Source organism: Tursiops truncatus, chromosome 9 (genome assembly GCF_011762595.2).
Source record: "Tursiops truncatus isolate mTurTru1 chromosome 9, mTurTru1.mat.Y, whole genome shotgun sequence".
Classification (NCBI taxonomy): domain Eukaryota; kingdom Metazoa; phylum Chordata; class Mammalia; order Artiodactyla; family Delphinidae; genus Tursiops; species Tursiops truncatus.
The window spans coordinates 72985051-73006690 of record NC_047042.1 but is presented as its reverse complement, the minus strand read 5'-3'; the positions used below and the strand labels follow the sequence as shown (position 1 = coordinate 73006690).

Below are 21640 nucleotides of genomic sequence, written 5' to 3'. Positions count from 1 at the left end.
GTTCCAGATTAAAGAGGTCTAAAGAGACACAGCAACCAAATCTAATGCATGATTGCAAATGATCCTTTTGCTATGAAGCACATTATTGGAACCACTGGTGAGACTTGAGTAGTGCCTGAGAACTAGATGGTAGTACTGTACGAATTTCTGATGAATTAAACTGATTAATTAGTAGAATCAATTTATTTTGATGAGTTTACTGTGGTTATGTAGGAGAACACCCTTGTTTGTAGGAAATACTAAGGAAAGTGTAGGAAATCACATCAGCAACGTCCTCTCTAGTGGTTCTGGAAGAAAAAAAAACCTGTACTGACTTTCGACTTCTCTGTAAATTTAAGATTATTTTAAAATAAAAATTTTAGTCAACAAAAAGTGAATCAGAAGTGCTAGAGGGAAGGTCCCTTTTGACCCACCTCCTAGAGTAATGGAAATAAAAACAAAAGTAAACAAATGGGACCTAATGAAACTTAAAAGCTTTTGCGCAGCAAAGGAAACCATAAAGAAGACCAAAAGACAACCCTCAGAATGGGAGAAAATTTTGCAAATGAAGCAACTGACAAAGGATTAATCTCCAAAATTTACAAGCAGCTCATGCAGCTCAATAACAAAAAAACAAACAACCCAATCCAAAAATGGGCAGAAGACCTAAATAGACGTTTCTCCAGAGAAGATATACAGATTGCCAACAAACACATGAAAGAATGCTCAACATCACTAATCATTAGAGAAATGCAAATCAAAACTACAATGAGATATCATCTCACACCAGTCAGAATGGCCATCATCAAAAAATCTAGAAACAATAAATGCTGGAGAGGGTGTGGAGAAAAGGGAACCCTCTTGCACTGTTGGTGGGAATGTAAATTGATACAACCACTGTGGAGAACAGTATGGAGCTTCCTTAAAAAACTACAAATAGAACTACCATATGACCCAGCAATACCACTACTGGGCATATACCCTGAGAAAACCATAATTCAAAAAGAGTCATCTACCAAAATGTTCATTGCAGCTCTATTTACAATAGCCCAGAGGTGGAAACAACCTAAGTGTCCATCATCGGATGAATGGATAAAGAAGATGTGGCACATATATACAATGGAATATTACTCAGCCATAAAAAGAAACGAAATTGAGCTATTTGTAATGAGGTGGATAGACCTAGAGTCTGTCATACAGAGTGAAGTAAGTCAGAAAGAGAGAGACAAATACCGTATGCTAACACATATATATGGAATTTAAGAAAAAAAAATGTCATGAAAAACCTAGGGGTGAAACAGGAATAAAGACACAGACTTACTAGAGAATGGACTTGAGGCTATGGGGAGGGGGAAGGGTAAACTGTGACAAAGCGAGAGAGAGGCATGGACATATATACACTACCAAACATAAGGTAGATAGCTAGTGGGAAGCAGCCGCATAGCACAGGGAGATCAGCTCGGTGCTTTGTGACCGCCTGGAGGGGTGGGATAGGGAGGGTGGGAGGGAGGGAGACACAAGCAGGAAGAGATATGGGAACATATGTATATATATAACTGATTCATTTTGTTGTGAAGCTGAAACTAACATACCATTGTAAAGCAATTATACTCCAATAAAGATGTTAAAATGAAGAAAAAAAAAAAAGTGCTAGAGGGGCCTCCACATTGACTGTCAGTTGTTCCTTGTGACCAGCATCAAATAAAAGGGCTCGACTTTCAGAGGAACATACACTGTTGGGGAGAAGACTGAGGGCCCCCAGAGTTCAGGGGCTGACAGGCCTGGATGTACCATAAGTAGGAGTAAGACTCTGGAAGGAAAGGTCAAGGTCCTCAGGAAACACAGGACAAGGAGGTCAGGGAGCCAATGGGATATATAGGTTATGTGGAGCACTTAGAATTGGGGGTTTGAGGAACCATTTGGAATCAGTAAACTATAGGTGTCATCCGGTCTCCATGATAAAAAAAAAAGTGAGTAATTTTTAAAGTGATTAAGAAATGAGCATAATGGAAATGATGACAATACATGAAGTAAAGTATATTTTGAGTGGAGCGCAAAATATGAAGGTTAGTTCTGAGTATCAAGCTAGAAAGGTTCACCGGGGCTAATGGAAGAAGGCCTAGAATATTCGATTTAGATGTCTCCATTTTATTTACTAGGCAACAGGAAGACATTAAAGGATCTGAAAGCAAAATCCCAGTATGGAGGATAGATTAGGAGAGATCAGAGGCAGGAAGATCATTTGGGAGATTACTGTAATAAGATTATAAAGGCTGAAATAAAGATAGAAGTAGGAATTGAAGGGTGACTCATGAAGCACTAAAATTTGACAGGATCTGTCAACTAAATACATGTAAAGGAAATAATAGATGAAGATTATTACGAGCCTTGCAAGTGGTGCGATCCTTCAGAGAAACTGAGCTCTGCTGGGAGGAAGAGAAAGAAAAGAGCTAGTGATCTGTATCTCAAAGAAAATATCCAATAGGCCACTGAAAATGCAAACCTGGAAGCTGAGATGGGGGCAGAAAGTAATCTCCCTACATGAGATTACTGAAGGGTACAGCATGAGAAAAGAAGATTATTGAAAAACAGAACCTTGAGAAATGCCTCTTGTTAGGAAAAAGAAACTCCTTTAAAAAAATGGTTCAAGGAGGCAGAGAAAAGTGCCTTATGCTAGGCTAGGCATTTCCCACTTGCCCCTCCAGCTTACTTCCCACCTTCCTCACTCTACCCTCTGGCTCTGGTTGGTTCATCCAATGGGAGACCCCAACAAGGGATTCAGAGTGTGGGCGGGGAATGGGGGAAGGACATTCTTCCCCGGCTCCCAACGTACAGCTTCACCTCAGAGTCACAAGTTGGCCCTGGCTCTCTTCAGAAGGCCACAGCCTTCTGCAGGGCTATCTCTCCAGGTTCCAGTAACTGCTGCTTCCCCTTGTCCCTTCACGCCTGCAGATGGTAATGGCTCCCTGCTGCTGCTAGCTCCAAAGTAGTACACTACCCTTTATTATCAATAAAATATCCTTTTTTATTTTCCTGCCCACATCTTTGTTTATTAAATTCTTCTCAGTTAACAATCTGAGTGTATGATATGTTTCCTGCTGGGACCTTCATTAACATAGTGCCCTTATCTCTGCCAGCAATAGTTATATTCATAATATACATCAAAGCATTTAATTTCCCCCACTCAAAATCCTTACACAATGTTCTAGTCTAGGATCTAGTCTAGCCTTTTCTGAGAGGTAATTGGTCCATTCTATTTTTGGTCTCCTCTGTTGCCTTCCAAGATGCTGGATTCTAAGACATAGGAACTGGGATTCATCCTCACTAACCCCTGTGATAGCTGGGCCTCCAAGGAAAAGCAGGTCTGAAGGCATCAGAAGACCTCACACCTACAGATCAGGAAGCAGCCTTTCCCTTCCCTGGCAAGAGACATGCTGTTCCATGTATACTGACCCAGCCTCCCCGACCTACTGTTTCTCTCCTTGAAGACTGCCAACAGCCAGTAAGTGTACCTGTCTTACCAAAAGATGTGAGGATGGCCAGAAGGGGCGAAGGAATGACTCAACTAAGCTCTTGGCACCAAAAACTAACCTTTCCCTGCTTACCTAACAGAATAAAATGTGTGGATGCTGAAGAATATAGCAAGTCACCGACCACTAGCCTGTCAAAGAGAATCCTGACATCGCCAGCCCATCTACTGAAACCGCAGCCTCAAGATTAAAACCTCATTACCATTCAGGATTTGGTGCCCCAGTCAGCTACACTCCAGATTAAAATCACCGCTCTAGGACCAAGCCAAGCAGGCACGATGGCCCTGATGTAGCTGCAGTGAGGACAACTGTGCAAAGGTATTTAAGGGGTGGGGGATGCGGGGGAGGGATTCACCAAAACTAAGCCGTGGGAGTTCTAAAAATCACACTTAAAAGTGAAAGAATCACGCAGAAAAGACCTGAACATCTGAGTATCAAGTCACGTAAGAATGTGCTATTCTGGGGACCTCCCTGGCGGTCCAGTGGTTAGGACTCCGTGCTTCCACTGCAGGGGGCGCAGGTTCAGTTCCTGGTCGGGGAACCAAGAGCCCACGTGCTGTGCAGTGCAGCAAAAAAGAAAAAGTGCTATTCCAGCAGGAAAGGATATACCAATCCCTGATGAAGAGGCAGCTTTTCTCCCACCTGTAAAAGAAACATATTCCACATACTATTGTAGAACAGACCTGCCTTGGCAATACCAAGCCTTAGCAGTCCCACAGAAACCAGGAGTGCCTCAATGGCTGTCTCTTTGAAGGCCCTGCCTCCTTTCCATATTTTTTCTAAAGGATGGCTCCTGGCCATGGGGCTGCTGGGGCAAAAGGAAGAACTGGGCACACCCCTAGAGCCCCAAACAAGCCTTCCCTTCCTTGTGTGACAGCACAAAAGGCATTAATGGTGGCCTATGCATAGACGTCCTCACTCTGTCCACAGCCTGCCAAAGAAAATCCAAATCAATACTCTACCCAGACCTTCACTCCACCAGCCTCAAAATCCAAGAGACTCTCCTAGTCCACCGTCCCCAGGCTTTCTGTGATGCAGAATAAAAAAATGGGCAGAGAAGCACTAGACCTAAGAGACAAGAGAGGACCTGAGACAGTAGAAAGAGAGAAAAGGGCTATAGAAGAGTCACTCTCTGCAATAAAACACTGAGGCTGAAGAGAGTAAGGAGAGTAAAAGTCCTGGCTGACTGGGAACAGGAGAAAGAACAAAGGGCAGGGTGATATATGAGGAACAGCAGACAAAGCAGACACTAGAAATGCACTGGGGTTATGAATTGTATCTCCATTAAGAAATAACAGTACAGAATGAAATTTCTTTCCACTCATTTTTGTTATTGTTGTCAGTAATGGCCTGTGCTTCTCTAAAAACACCACCATTCTAGGACTAACCTGTCTGATCCAGCATAAATGGGATTATATGTATTGTGTTGGCCAAAAGTTTCGTTTGTTTTTTTCCGTAAGATGGCTCTAGAAGCGCTTAGTTGTCTTTAACTTCATTCGAAACAATTTTGTTACATTGTAAGTGACAGCTGTCATATCAGTGTGCATTTTAAAAAAAGACATCAAAATTGGTGAATTTTTGTGTAGCCATTTTAATATTGAAGATGGAAGAAAAAAAGCAACATTTTCAGCATAGTATGCTTTATTATTTCAAGAAAGGTAAAAACTCAACTGAAACACATAAATAGTTTTGTGCAGTGTTTGGAGAAGGTGCTGTGACTGATCAAACATGTCAAAAGTGGTTTGTGAAGTTTCATGTTGGAGATTACCACTGGACAATGCTCCACAGACGGGTAGACCAGTTGAAGTTGACAGCGATCAAATCGAGACATTAATTGAGAACAATCAACATTATACCATGCGGGAGATACTCAAAATATCCAGATCAAGTGCTGAAAATCATTTGCACCAGCTTGGCTATGTTAATTGCTTTGATGCTCGGGTTCCACATAAGTTAAGTGAAAAAAACCTCCTTGACCGTATTTCCACATGCAATTCTCTACTGAAACATAATGAAAATGTTCTGTTTTTAAAACAAATTGTGACAGGCGATAAAAAGTGGATACTGTACAATAATGTGGAATGGAAGAGACCGTGGGGCAAGCGAAATGAACCACCATCAACCACACCAAAGGCCAGTCTTCATCCAAAGAAGGTGATGTTGTGTATATGGTGGGATTGGAAAGGAGTCCTCTATTATACAGAGCTCCTTCCGGAAAACCAAATGATTAATTCCAACAAATACTGCTCTCAATTAGACCAACTGAAAGCAGCACTTGACGAAAAGCATCCAGAATTAGTCAACAGAAAACGTATACTCTTCCATCAGGATAACACAAGGCTGCCTGTTTCTTTGCTGACCAGGCAAAAACTGTTACAGCTTGGCTGGGAATTTCTGATTCATCCACTATATTCACCAGACATTGCACCTTCAGATATCCATTTATTTCGGTCTTTACAATATTCTCTTAATGGAGAAAATTTCAATTCCCTGAAAGACTGTAAAAGGCACCTGGACCAGTTCTTTGCTCAAAAAGATAAATAGTTTTGGGAAGATGGAATTACGAAGTTGCCTGAAAAATGGCAGAAGGTAGTGGAACAAAACGGTGAATACATTGTCCAATAAACTTCCTGGTGAAACTGAAAAATGTGTCTTTTTTTTTTTACTGAAAAGTCAAAGGAACTTTTTGGCCCACTCAATACAAGGCAGAAACTCTGTGGGTGCCTTTCTTCCTCCCCACGCCTCTCTCACCTGGATGGAGTCCACCGGTAAGCGCTGCCTCCAGATGGAGCAGTTCCAGTAAAGAGGAAGCACTCTTCCCAGAGAAACACCCCAGAAATCCGTTTACTGAAACTCACAACAGCAGCATATTCTGTAATAACCAGTCACATTTTCAAAAGAGTAGTTTGGAATACATAGCGTATACCTGACTTACTAAATGGATTCAACAGAATTAGATTACTAAGTAGAAAGAAAACTGTAAATGCACCATGTCCACAGAATCATAATGTCAGAACTAAAAGGGTCTTTCAGAAACAGAGTATAGGGCTTCCCTGGTGGTGCAGTGGTTAAGAATCCGCCTGCCAGTGCAGGGGACACGGGTTCAAGCCCTGGTCCGGGAAGATCACATGTGCCGCGGGACAACTAAGCCCGTGCGCCACAACTACGGAGCCTGCACTCTAGAACCTGCGAGCCACAACTATTGAAGCCTGCACGCCTAGAGCCCATGCTCCAAAACAAGAGAAGCCACTGCAATGAGAAGCCCACGCATGGCAATGAAGAGTAGCCCCCGCTCACCGCAACTAGAGAAAGCCCGCATGCAGCAACAAAGACCCAACACAGCCAAAAATAAATTTTAAAAATAAATAAATTTATTAAAAAAAGAGTATAGACATTTTTAATATTCTTCAGAATATCTGACATCATGTAAGCAAAAGAATAGAAATTGGTTGCCAGAGTTTGTAACTAATTACAACCATCATAATCTCATATTCCAAATTTTTGTTTTCATCACAAAAAGATTTTATTATTCTTATTAACTGACTTTATAGTGGAAGAAAAACTAATCTTTAAAAACAAGTATGTAGTAAATATTTTGAATAGACATATACAATTGGAAATGCAAATTAAAATAACAATATGTCATTTGGCACGCATCAAACTAGCAAAAATGTTGAAGTCTGGTAACATCAAGATCTTGAAGATGCTGAGAAATAGAAGCTTGCATACATGACTGGTAGAGTATATAATGGTACAACCATTGTAGTAAACTGAATCATGGGTCATAATTCTTCATACCCTCCTTGTATTGGAATTATGATCCACAACTTTTCCAGATGGCTCTGCAGAATAAGCAGAGTATACTTCCCTACCCCACAGATGTTGGGCTTATGACTTGCTCTCACCAATGGAAAGTAGGCAGAAGTGACAGAGAAGGAGACAGTAGGCCAGCTCTAGATATGACCCACATGAGGTTCTACATATTTCCACTTGCCTTCTTTTTGCTCTTGCCATGTTGCATGAGAAGATTGGGTAGCTATTTGTTCAACAGAATGAGAGACACGGAGCAGACCTGAATCCGACCTTAACCTAATCTGTAGCCTGGAGCCTGGAGCCCGATGTCTGGAGTCAGGAATCCAGCCAAGCACATTTGAGTTACAACAGGGAAAAATAAACACTTATTGTTTTTTTGGTTTGTTTTTGGTTTTGTTTTTTTCTTTGCTGTACACAGGCCTCTCACTGTTGTGACCTCTCCCATTGCTGAGCACAGGCTCCGGACGTGCAGGCTCAGCGGCCATGGCTCACGGGCCCAGCCGCTCCGCGGCACGTGGGATCTTCCCGGACCGGGGCACGAACCCCCGTCCCCTGCATCGGCAGGCGGATTCTCAACCACTGCGCCACCAGGGAAGCCCCGAACACTTGTTGTTTTAAGCCACTAAGTTTTAAAGTGTTTTTTTGTTTTGTTTTGTTTTGTTTTATGTAGCATTACTGCAGCAATCTCTGACTAATACAATCATATGTAAATTAATCTGGAAATATCCAATAAAACTGAAGATGCTGATATGGCTAAGGAAGGGACACTTCCAAATATATGCCCTACAGCAGTGGTTCTCAGTCCAATCAGATCTAACACCTTTTATAAAAACTAATTTTAAACACCCTCTTTCTATCCTATAACAAACTTAATAATCTACCTACTCTCACACATAAATTTCAAAAATAATCAATATAATATCCTAACTCTAATATAAAGAAGAAGTAAACAGAACACAATTTGTAATCAAGGGCAGGATAAGGGATAAGGCGAGCAAGGCACCTAGGGTATAAAATTTAAGGCAAAGTCATGCAAATGCTGAAGCTGCACCTGCAGGACTGAGAGAGAGTAGCTCCTTAAATTCTGCACCCAGGCACCTCACATGCCTCACTCTGGCCCTGTTTAAAATAATACAATTGTATTCAGAATGCAAATGTTTTCATGACTTTGGTAAACATTTAATGAAGTAGACAGACACTTGTACCCTTACATAGCATCACCATGAATGCAACAACTACCAATGCAGGCCGATACAAGTATGTCATATTAGCGACTCAGATACTACAAATGGTATTGCTATTGGAGTCCTGAGTTTCCAAAATGGTGAACAATTCTCTTGGTGAAGTTCTTCCTTGCTATAGCAAGCTCTGAATAAACAGCCTTTACTTATTCCTTTTGGGTGGTCTCTGTTTATTTTTGCAAAGGGAAGCAAAACTTTACTCCAGAAGCATGGGCTGTGCAAAGTGACTTCCATTTTAATAGTACAGTATTTGAAGGGGAGAGGGAGTAGCTTTACAGTGTAGAACTTGACAAACACTAAACCACCTCAGTCAGGTGATCAAGGTCAACATCAACAGTGACAAATCAAATTGATGGTATGCACCCATGATATGTAATGAAAATGGCGTTTTACCTCTGTGGTCCTCCCTCCCCAAATCCATAATCCCAGAAAAATCATGAGAAAAACTCCTGACATATCCCAGTTCAGGAAGAGTCTACAAAACACCTAACCAATACTCCTCAAAACTATCAAGGTCATCAAAAACCAGAAAAATATGAAACCCTGTCACAGCCAAAAGAAGTCTAAGGAGACATGACAACAATGTAGTGTGGTATACTGGATGGAATCCTGGAACATAGTAAAAGGACATTTGGTAAAAACTAAGGAAATCTGAATGATGTATAGACTTCAATTAAAAATGATGTGTCACAAATGAATTTATCTATGAAACAGAAACAGACTCACAGCCATAGAGAACAGACTTGTGATTGCCATGGGGAAGGGGAGGTGCAGGAGGGATGGACTGGGAGTTTGGGATTAGCAAATGCTAACTATTACATATATATATTCATATATATATATCTGAATCATTTGCTGTAAACCAGAAACTAACACAACATTGTAAATCAACTATACTTCAATAAAATAATTTTTTAAAAATGATGTGTCAATATTGGTTCCTTAATTGAAACAAATGTACCATAATAATGTAAGATACTAGTAATAGGGGAAACTGGATGTTAGGTATATGGGAACGCTCTGTAGTATTTTAGTAATCTTCTGTAAATCTAAAAGGATTCTACAAAATATAGTTTGTATATTTATGTTAAAAATAGAGAAATAGGGCTTCCCTGGTGGCGCAGTGGTTGAGAGTCCACCTGCCGATGTAGGGGACGCGGGTTCGTGCCTCGGTCCGAGAATATCCCACATGCCGCGGAGCGGCTGGGCCCGTGAGCCATGGCCGCTGAGCCTGCGCGTCCGGAGCCTGTGCTCCGCAATGGGAGAGGCTACAACAGTGAGAGGCCCGTGTACCACAAAAATGAAAAAAAAAAAAAAAAAAACAAGATTAATCTATGCTACTGTTTTTCTTGAATAATATCCCACATGACTGCTCCTGTCTACAATTAATTTTCTGCCCTTTCGGAAAAGCACTGTCTTAGGATAATTAATTCACTTGAAAACTGACAAGTAACAATATAATTTGGGGTTTTTAAAAATCTTGTTAAAAGTTCATTATATTTTCAGTAAATCATAGAACTATTTTAACATTCTTCTATCCAACTCAAGGGCAGAACATCAAAAATCAATTATCAAACTAACCACTGTGTGCTATTCCTAATATGTTTGCTTCCTCCTTTGTCTCTCCTAAATTCATTTTTCATTATAAGATTTAAATTTAAAAACTCCCAAAAAAACAGAAGATGGTTTCACAGGTGAATTCTACCAAACATTTAGAGAAGAGTTAACACCTATCCTCCTCAAACTATTCCAAAAACCTGCAGAGCAAGGAACACTTCCAAACTCATTCTTTGAGGCCAACATCACCCTGACACCAAAACCATACAAAGGAGATTGGTTCAAGATGGCGGAGTAGAAGGACATGCTCTCACTCCCTCTTGCGAGAACACCGGAATCACAACTAACTGCTGAACAATCATTGACAGGAAGACACTGGAACTCACCAAAAAAGATACCCCACATCCAAAGTAAAGGAGAAGCCACAATGAGATGGTAGGAGGGGCGCAATCACAGTAAAATCAAATCCCATAACTGCTGGGTGGGTGACTCACAAACTGGAGAACACTTATACCACAGAAGTCCACACACTGGAGTGAAGGTTCTGAGCCCCATGTCAGGCTTACGAATCTTGGGGTCTGGCAACAGGAGGAGGAATTCCTAGAGAATCAGACTTTGAAGGCTAGCGGGATTTGATTGCAGGACTTAGACAGGACTGGGGGAAAAAGAGACTCCACTCTCGGAGGGCACACACAAAGTAGTGTGCACATCAGGACCCAGGGGAAGGAGCAGTGACCCCACAGAGACTGAACCAGACCTACCTACCAGTGTCGGAGGGTCTCCTGCAGAGGCGGAGGGTGGCTCGGTCTCACCGTGAGGACAAGGACACTGGTAGCAGAAGTTCTGGGAAGTACTCCTTGGTGTGAGCCCTCCCAAAGCCGGTCACTAGCCCCACAAAAGAGCCTGGGTAGGCTCCAGTGTTGGGTCGTCTCAGGCCAAACAACCAGTAGGGAGGGGACCCAGCCCCACCCATTAGCAGACAAGCGGATTAAAGTTTTACTGAGCTCTGCTCACCAGAGCAACAGCCAGCTCTACCCACCACCAGTCCCTCCCATCACGAAACTTACACAAGCCTCTTAGATAGCCTCATCCACTAGAGGACAGACAACAGAAGCAAGAATTACAATCCTGCAGCCTGTGGGAAAAAAACCACATTCACAGAAAGACAAACAAGATGAAAAGGCAGAGGGCTATGTACCAGATGAAGGAACAAGATAACACTCCAGAAAAACAACTAAATGAAGTAGAGATAGGCAACCTTCCAGAAAAAGAATTCAGAATGATAGTGAAGATGATCCAAGACCTCAGAAAAAGAATGGAGACAAAGATCAAGAAGATGCAAGAAATGTTTAACAAAGATCTAGAAGAATTAAAGAACAAACAAACAGAGATGGACAATACAATAACTGAAATGAAAAATACACTAGAAGGAATCAATAGCAAAATAAATGAGGCAGAAGAACGGATAAGTGACCGGAAGACAGAATGGTGGAATTCACTGCTGCCAGAACAGAATAAAGAAAAAAGAATGAAATAAATGAAGACAGCCTAAGAGACCTCTGGGAAAACAGTAAATGCAACAATATTCGCATTATAAGGGTCCCAGAAGGAGAAGAGAGAGAGAAATGACCAGAGAAAATATTTGAAGAGATTATAGTCAAAAACTTCCCTAAAATGGGAAAGGAAATAGCCACACACGTCCAGGAAGTGCAGAGAGTCCCATACAGGATAAACCTAAGGAGAAACATGCCGAGACACATAGTAATCAAACTGGCAAAAATTAAAGACAAAGAAAAATTATTGAAAGCAGCAAGGGAAGAGTGACAAATAATATACAGGGGAACCCCCATAAGGTTAACAGCTGATTTCTCAGCAGAACCTTTACAAGCCAGAAGGGAGTTGCATGATATACTAAAGTGATGAAAGGGAAGAACCTACAACCTACAACCAAGATTACTCTACCCAGCAAGGATCTCATTCAGATTCGATGGAGAAATCAAAAGCTTTACAGACAAGCGAAAGCTAAGAGAAATCAGCACTACCAAACCAGCTCTACAACAAATGCTAAAGGAACTTCTCTAAGTGGGAAACACAAGAGAAGAAGAGGACCTACAAAAACAAACCCAAAACAATTAAGAAAATGGTCATAGGAACATACATATCGATAATTAAACGTGAATGGATTAAATGCTCCAAGCAAAAGACACAGGCATGCTGAATGGAAACAAAAACAAGATCCATATATACGCTGCCTACAAGAGACCCACTTCAGACCTAGGGACACAGACAGACTGAAAGTGAGGGGATGGAAAAAGATATTCCATGCAAATGGAAATCAAAAGAAAGCTGGAGTAGCAATACTCATATCAGATAAAATAGACATTAAAATAAAGAACTTTACAAAAGACAAGGAAGGACACTACATAATGATCAAGGGATCAATCCAAGTAGAAGATATAACAATTATAAATATATATGCACCCAAAATAGGAGCACCTCAATACATAAGGCAACTGCTAACAGCTATAAAAGTGGAAATCAACAGTAACACAATAATAGTGCGGGACTTTAACAACTCACTTACACCAATGGACAGATCATCCAAACAGAAAATTAATCAGGAAACACAAGCGTTAAATGACACAATAGACCAGATATATTTAATTGATATTTATAGGACATTCCATCCAAAAACAACAGAACACACTTTCTTCTCAAGTGCACATGGAACATTCTCCAGGATAGATCACATCTTGGGTCACAAATCAAGCCTCAGTAAATTTAAGAAAATTGAAATCATATCAAGCATCTTTTCTGACCACAAAGCTAGGAGATTAGAAATCAACTACAGGGGAAAAAATGTAAAAAACACAAACGCAGGGAGGCTAAACAACACTTTACTAAATAACCAAGAGATCACTGAAGAAATCAAAGAGGAAATCAAAAAATACCTACTGACAAATGACAATGAAAACATGATGGTCCAAAAGCTATGAGATGCGGCAAAAGCAGTTCTAAGAGGGAAGTTTATAGCTATACAAGCCTACCTCAAGAAACAAGAAAAATCTCAAATAAACAATCTAACCTTACACCTAAAGGAACTAGAGAAAGAAGAACAAACAAAACCCAAAGTTAGCAGAAGGAAAGAAATCATAAAGATCAGAGCAGAAATAAATGAAATAGAAACAAAGAAAACAATAGCAAAGATCAATAAAACTAAAAGCTGGTTCTTTGAGAAGATAAACAAAATTGATAAACCATTAGCCAGACTCATCAAGGAAAAGAGGGAGAGGACTCAAATCAATAAAATTAGAAATGAAAAAGGAGAAGTTACAACAGACACCACAGAAATACAAAGCATCCTGAGAGACTACTACAAGCAACTCTATGCCAATAAAATGGACAACCTGGAAGAAATGGACAAATTCTTAGAAAGGTATAACCTTCCAAGACTGAACCAGGAAGAAATAGAAAATATGAACAGACCAATCACAAATAATGAAATTGAAACTGTGATTAAAAATCTTCCAACAAAGAAAAGTCCAGGACCACCTGGCTTCACAGGTGAATTCTATCAAACATTTAGAGAAGAGCTAACACCCATCCTTCTCAAACTCTTCCAAAAAATTGCAGAGGAAGGAACACTCCCAAACTCATTCTATGAGGTATCACCCTGATACCAAAACCAGACAAGGACACTACAAAAAAAGAAAATTACAGACCAATATCACTGATGAATATAGATGCAAAAATCCTCAACAAAATACTAGAAAACTGAATCCACCAACACATTAAAAGGATCATACACCATGATCAAGTGGGATTTATCCCAGGGATGCAAGGATTCTTCAATATATGCAAATCAATCAATGTGATAAACCATATTAACAAATTGAAGAATAAAACCATATGATCATCTTAATAGATGCAGAAAAAGGTTTTGACAAAATTCGACATTCATTTATGATAAATCTCTCCAGAAAGTGGGCAAAGAGGGAACATACTTCAACATAATAAAGGCCATATATGACAAACCCACAGCAAACATCATTCTCAATGGTAAAAAACTAAAAGCATATCTTCTAAGATCAGGAATAAGACAAGGATGTCCACTCTCACCACTATTATTCAACATAGTTTTGGACGTCCTAGCCATGGCAAACAGAGAAGAAAAAGAAATAAAAGGAATCCAAATTGGAAAATATGAAGTAAAACTGTCACTGTTTGCAGATGACATGATACTATACATAGAGAATCCTAAAGATGCCACAAGAAAACTGCTAGAGCTAATCAATGAATTTCATAAAGCAGCAGGATACAAAATTAATGCACAGAAATCTCTTGCATTCCTATACACTAATGATGAAAAATCTGAAAGAGAAATTAAGGAAACACTCCCATTTACCATTGCAACAAAAAGGATAAAATACCTAGGAATAAACCTATCTAGGGAGACAAAAGACTTGTATGCAGAAAACTATAAGACACTGATGAAGGAAATTAAAGATGATATGAACAGATGAAGAGATATACCATATTCTTCGATTGGAAGAATCAATATTGTGAAAATGATTATACTACCCAAAGCAATCTACATATTCAATGCAATCCCTATCAAATTACCAATGGCATTTTTTACAGAACTAGAACAAAAAAATCTTAAAATTTGTATGGAGACACAAAAGACCCCAAATAGCCAAAGCAGTCTTGAGGGAAAAAAACGGAGCTGGAGGAATCAGACTCCCTCACTTCAGACTATACTACAAAGCTACAGTAATCAAGATAATATGGTACTGGCACAAAAACAGAAATATAGATCAATGGAACAAGATAGAAAGCCCAGAGATAAACCCACGCACCTATGGTCAACTAATCTATGACAAAGGAGGCAAGGATATATAATGGAGAAAAGACAGTCTCTTCAATAAGTGGTGCTGGGAAAACTGGACAGCTACATGTAAAAGAATGAAATTAGAACACTCCCCAACACCATACACAAAAATAAACTCAAAATGGATTACAGACCTAAATGTAAGACTGGGCTCTATAAAACTCTTAGAGGAACACATAGGAAGAACACATTTGACATAAATCACAGCAAGATCTTTTTTGATCCACCTCCTAGAGTAATGGAAATAAAAACAAAAATAAACAAATGGAACCTAATGAAACTTCAAAGCTTTTGCACAGCAAAGGAAACCATAAAGAAGACAAAAAGACAGCCCTCACAATGGGAGAAAATAGTTGCAAACGAATCAATGGACAAAGGAGTAACCTCCAAAATATATAAATTTGCAGCTCAATACTAAAAAGAAATGCAGCTCAATATTAAAAAAAACAAACAACCCAATCCAAAAATGGGCAGAAGACCTAAATAGACATTTCTCCAAAGAAGACATACAGATGGCCAAGAAGCACATGAAAAGCTGCTCAACATCACTAATTATTAGAGAAATGCAAATCAAAACTACAATGAGGTATCACCTCACACCTGTCAGAATGGCCATCATCAGAAAATCTACAAACAACAAATGCTGGAGAGGGAGTGGAGAAAAGGGAACCCTCTTGCACTGTTGGTGGGAATGTAAATTGATACAACCACTATGGAGAACAGTATGGAGGTTCCTTAAAAAAACGAAAAATAGAACTACCACATGACTCAGCAATCCCACTACTGGGCATATACCCAAAGAAAAGCATAATTCAAAAAGACACATGCACCCCAATGTTCATTGCAGCACTATTTACAATAGCCAGGACATGGAAGCAACCTAAATGCCCATCAACAGACAAATGGATAAAGAAGATGTGGTACATATATACAATGGAATATTACTCAGCCATAAAAAGGAACAAAACTGGGTCATTTGTAGAGACGTGGATGCATCTAGAGACTGTCATACAGAGTGAAGTAAGTCAGAAAGAGAAAAACAAATACCGTATATTAACGCATATATGTGGAACCTAGAAAAATGGTACAGATGAACCGTTTTGCAGGGCAGAAATTGAGACACAGATGTAGAGGACAAACGTATGGACACCAAGGGGGGAAAGCAGCAGGGGGTGGTGGTGGTGGTGGTGTGATGAATTGGGAGATTGGGATTGACATGTATACACTGATGTGTATAAAATTGATGACTAATAAGAACCTGCTGTATAAAAAAATAAATAGAATTAAGTTCAAAAATTAAAAAAAAAATAAGAAAACCATACAAAGATAACACAAAAAAAGGAAATTACAGGCCAATATCACTGATGAACATAGACGCAAAAAATCCTCAACAAAATACTAGCAAACCAAATCCAACAATACATTAAAAGGATTATACACCATGATGAGGTAGAATTTATCCCAGGAATGCAAGAATTTTTCAATATCTGCAAATCAGTCAATAGTGTCAGCTTCCCTAAGGAAGGAGGCCTGGGCCACCCACAGCTTCCTAAAAGCAGCTCTAGATTCAACAGCCTCTCCAGGGACATGTGCTTTCATCATCACAGGAAGAGGCAAGCACCATAGCACTTAGGAACAGCAAAATTAGTTCCATTAGAACCCATTTAGATCTCCCTGAAAGGACAAGTTCCACCATAGGAGGGTCCAATGTCCCCTTCTCCCCTTACCTTCTCACAGAAGTGGCAGAGAGAGATGTACTCTCTGTGTGCTTCTCCTTTACCTTCTTTTATGACTAAAATATAGGTAAAACCACACTGAAAACAGAAGTCCAGCATCACTGGGATAAATAGTCTCAGGTTCCCTCTATCGTGTGTCAGATGAGATTCAGCCCAGACGGCCTGAATCTCATACCTCGTCTTCATATTTCCTCTATCTCTTAGAAGCCCAAATGAGAAATGACCCTAATGCAAATTAACAAAGGTGTTTGTGAGAAATACTAGATTTAAAGTTGCTGGGAGAGGACCTAACAATTTTCTTCCTTAAAAATTACACATATTGGGACTTCCCTGGTGGTGCAGTGGTCAAGACTTCGCACTCCCAATGCAGGGGGCCCGGGTTCGATCCCTGGTCAGGGACTAGATCCCGAAGGCTGCAACTAAAAGATTCCCTCATGCCCCAACTAAAGATTCCGCATGCCACAACTAAAGATCCCGCATGTGGCAAAGAAGATCCCAAGACCCGCAACTAAGACCCGGGGAGGCCAAATAAATAAATATATATTTTTTAAAATTACACATATTACCAGTAGGTATTTTGCTTCTTGCCTGTTCTGTATGAAGCATTGGTATGTGGCACGTATGGGCACATGCACACATATACACACGTAGATGATTATTTAACCTACTTTAAGAAAATGTAGTATTACAAATGTGTGTTCTGAAATAAAAATTTTAAATGTGTATTAAATGAGAAACGTTCACAATTTTTAAACCTTACAATGAATTTTTTGGGAGAAAAAAATTAAACCCACTTACCAATAAATATAAGACTCCATGGCCTCATATATTCAAGCAACTTCTAAAGATAACAAAACTTTGGGGACTTTCCCAGTGGTCCAGTGGTTAAGACCCTGCCTTCCAATGCAGGGCACCCGGTTTCCATCCCTGATTGGGGAACTAAGATCCCACATGGAACTAAGACCCCACATGTCGTGAGGTGAAGGTATCTTAGAGATATATTTGCCAAAGGCAAGGAAACCAAAAGCAAGGAAGAATACTCTGATAAGCAACCACTCTAACAGATGGAAAAGCCAGAAAGCCATCATCACTAGGATGACTGCATCCAAGGGCTGAGCAGCTCCTATAAAAATGGCAAGATGATTCTCGGGTGCAGAGTCCTATCTGCACCCCAGGAGTACCTTCCCAAGGGATACTATGAAACAAATGTGAATATGAACATGAGTTCAAGTTAAAGAAATCAAGGTATATGAGGCTTAGTATTTAAGAGCACAAGTAGGGGCTCCCCTGGTGGCGTAGTGGTTAAGAATCCGCCTGCCAATGCAGGGTACATGGGTTCAAGCCCTGCTCCAGGAAGATCCCACATGCCGCAGAGCAACTAACCCTGTGCGCCACAACTACTGAGCCTACGATCTAGAGCCCGCGCACCACAACTACTGAACCCGCGTGCCACAACTACTGATGCCCGCACACCTAGAGCCCGTGCTCTGCAACAAGAGAAGCCACCGCAATGAGAAGCCCGCACACCACAAAGAGTTGCCCCCGCTCACCGCAACTAGAGAAAGCCCACGCGCAGCAACAAAGACCCAATGCAGCCAAAAATAAATAAATTAAAAAAATAAATAAAAGCACAAGTACCTAACAAAATGACTACATTATCTCAAACATTCTAAAAATTGTTTTAGTGCAGTTAACAACACAGAGGAAAATGCATTTCCAGACTCCTGACTCCCGGACTATGTAAATCACACATTAGGTAGAATACATACGCATTCATTCAAGAATGTAAGGATTTCCCAAATTACTGTGAAATTTTAAAAAAGAAAAGACCTTTCTAACGAGTCGCACAACTATTTCCAGACTTCAAGAACTGTAACCCTTCCTGCAAAATATACTTTGCGTTTTTGATTTGTCTCCGGAGTGTCACTGTTGGTGTGAGTTTTCTCTGTGGTTGCTTTCTAATGATTCAGTTGTCTGACTGCAAGTTTAAGATCCTGTTTAATTACCTTCTGCACTTACGACCGTGGAGAGGACACACGGCGGGGCTCACTTCTTAGCATGTGGAGCTTTTTCTATGATTCTGAACATGACTAGTTATCAACGCCTTATGCGGACGGGGAGAAGGGAGAGAGAAGGGCTAAGACCATTTAAAACCATCATAAATTCCAGATTTCCTATCTCTCCTTTTGTCCCTTTGACATTCCGTCTGGTAACCTGACACGTCATCCATAGCCCTGATAGTACTTTCGAGAAACCCTCTCCCCATCTAAAAGAGACGCCTCTTCGCCCGCAACTCAGGGGGCTCACAGGCGGGCAGTCCCGGCCCCAGGTGCGGGGTCGACTCCTTCTGGGGGCTTCGCCGCTGGGCACCCCTGAGCAGTACCCTCACGGGGGCGCCCGCGACCGGCCGAGTCGCGCCGGGATCTGGAGGCACGCCTCGTCCGACTACACTTCGGACGCTCTGCACCCGCAGCCGACAGCGTGTGAGGAAGGACACGGTACAAATCTGAGGAGCCCTCGGGGTTCACGCGCAGACAGCCAAGTGGGCTTACGCGAGGACTCCCTCCCTCCCGACCTCCGTCTCCTCTGTCGCCGCCCGACGAGCACGTCGGGCGCAGGAGCGGCAGCCGCCGGTCAGGCCCGCCTGCCGGCGCGGCTCCTCCTCCGCGGGGTCGCCGGGCCGCGGAGCCGCGAAGGCCGCCAGTCGCCTTCGCACTACCCCGTCTACCCCGCCAGCCGAGGCGCCGCGTCCTTGGCGGGTGGCCGCGGGCATCCGGTGCGCGGGACCCGGCGCGTCCTCGAGCGCGCGCCCGGCCGCCCCCGCTGGCCGCGGCCCCGGGCGAGTTGCACTAACTTTGCGGGGCGGGGGAGGGGCGAGCGCAGCGGGCCCGGCTGCCCGGGCCTTACCTGTGCTCAAATTGTCGTTGATTTTCAAGGGCACCCGCAGGACGTAGACCAGGAAGAGGACGATGAAGAACCATACGGTCCAGAGATAAGTCCAAGACCAAACTATGCAGGACTTGAGCTGCTCCAGAAAGCCCGTGCCCGCTTCAGCCATTTTTCCGGCGCTGCTCTCTGCTGCCGCGGCTCTCGGTGTCTGCAGGGATGATTCACCGGCCCGGAGGCGCCGCTCGCGCCGCCGCCGCCGCCGCCGCCGTCGCCGCCGCCGCGGCCCCGGCGCCCCCGGAGCTCGCCCGCCGCCCGGGACGCGGGCGCGGCGGGAAATCGCGCGCGAGTCGCGGGCGCGCTTGCCTTTTTTTCCCAGCCTTAATGCTAACTCTCTGAAGGCCCCTACAAGTGGCCTTCGTGGAAGGATCACGTGGCCCTTGCCCCTCACGTTCTGATGCCATTTATATTATGCTAATACTTAGAAAGACAAGCCAAGTGGCGCGCTGAGGGAAACTCTTGACATATGTTGAGGTTTCCTGTATGTCAGGCACTGTTCCAAGGTCTGTATAATCTCACCTAATTCCTTCAACAATCTCCATTATATAGATAAGGGAAACTGAGGCACAAAGTGACTGAGCACTTTACCTTCAGCTCGAGCCAAAATTCATTTGCAGTATGATGGATGCCAGCGTACGAGGTCTTAAACCCAACGCTCTACTCCTTTCTCTCAGAATTTAGGTTCAGAGGGATGAATAAACGCGGAGCAACTAGAAAAAAATTAGATGTGCTCCTGTCACTGGTTAGTAGGCCTGAAGATAAATCATTCTGTTAAGCAAGATTTGGGTTGCACACTATTTTTACCTTTGTTTTGTCTTCCTTGAAGCCGCACAGGGGGTTTCCAAAGACAACTTGACAAGAAGAATGTTTATCATCCAATCTGGGGGGTGATGACAGATCAAACAACTCTCAGCCTGTTTTTAATATAAACAATTCTCCGGGATAATTTTGGCTTACTCTAAACTGGCTACTTTAAACAAGAAGTAAATTATAAACGTTTTTTGTCTGTACTGAATGAAACGTTGCCTTTACCAAATGAAAATTTAAAGTCTGTTTCTGTCCATAAATAATTTCACTTTCTATGTATTGGATAGTAATAAAGCAATGGCAGGTAACCCAATCTACAGCCAAGACATTGTTAGAATTCTGAGCATTCAAGAGAATATTTTATTATAAATATTGTTTTGCTTACTTGTCATTTCCTGCATAATAAAACAAGCTCCTTTAACTTTTTACATGTATTTTATGTATTATGGCATACATAATAGAACTACTGTTACATTTTCACTAATTCCAATCTCACTGTCAGCTACTGGTTTCTCCATATATTTTATCTACTAGAGCGGTGATACAGACAAGGATAAGAGAAATTGACACACACATACTTTTTTATAGATATTTATTGCAGCATACTACCAAACAATTTTTTATCTAACAATGATGCCTGGATTCTCAGTAGAATAAAACAACATGAGTACATGAAACGTCTATTTTATGTGATGATTAAGTAACCCACCAGATTCTCTGCAATAGGTTTGCCTACTTAATTTAAATGAATAGACTGGGGCCTGACTTTTTGCTGTCGGTGAACCTCAAAGAAGGGACATAAATCTGACTCAGCTGAGCTACAGTTTTTTGATTATCTACTAGGAGATCCTGTAGGGTCAGCCCTATCTTACTCATCATTGCCTCTGCCTGATGTGCTGCCAGAGGGGGGGTTGGGGTTGGAGACATGTCTTTGTGCTCGGATGCAGAATTGAGTGAGAACAAGATCTCGTGAGAGCCTCAGCTGCTTCAGTATGGCTGGAGTGCAGGCTCCACATGGAGTAGTGTTGAGAGGGATAAAGCTGAAGAGTGTCTGATCTTGAAGGGCCTTGTAGAAATGCTAAGGTGTTCACAGTTATTTGGCATTGCACACACTAATCCAAATGACCAAGACTTATGTAA

General features: G+C 41.7%; 1 protein-coding gene across 8 annotated transcripts in view; it reads right to left on the bottom strand.

The window, feature by feature from the left end:
- Positions 1–20270, bottom strand: part of ST7 (suppression of tumorigenicity 7) — a 254687-nt gene extending 234417 nt beyond the window's left edge. For 2 of the 8 annotated variants that reach the window (XM_073809863.1, XM_019924932.3), the window contains exon 1: positions 19655–20265. In XM_073809863.1, coding sequence (XP_073665964.1) covers positions 19655–19728 — 74 coding nt within the window. In that variant the 5' untranslated portion in view covers positions 19729–20265. Of the gene's footprint in view, positions 1–19654 lie in introns of all 8 variants that reach the window. The other 6 variants (XM_033863176.2, XM_033863175.2, XM_019924941.3 and 3 more) reach the window with 6 other exon arrangements.
- Between the last annotated feature and the right edge of the window lie 1370 nt (positions 20271–21640).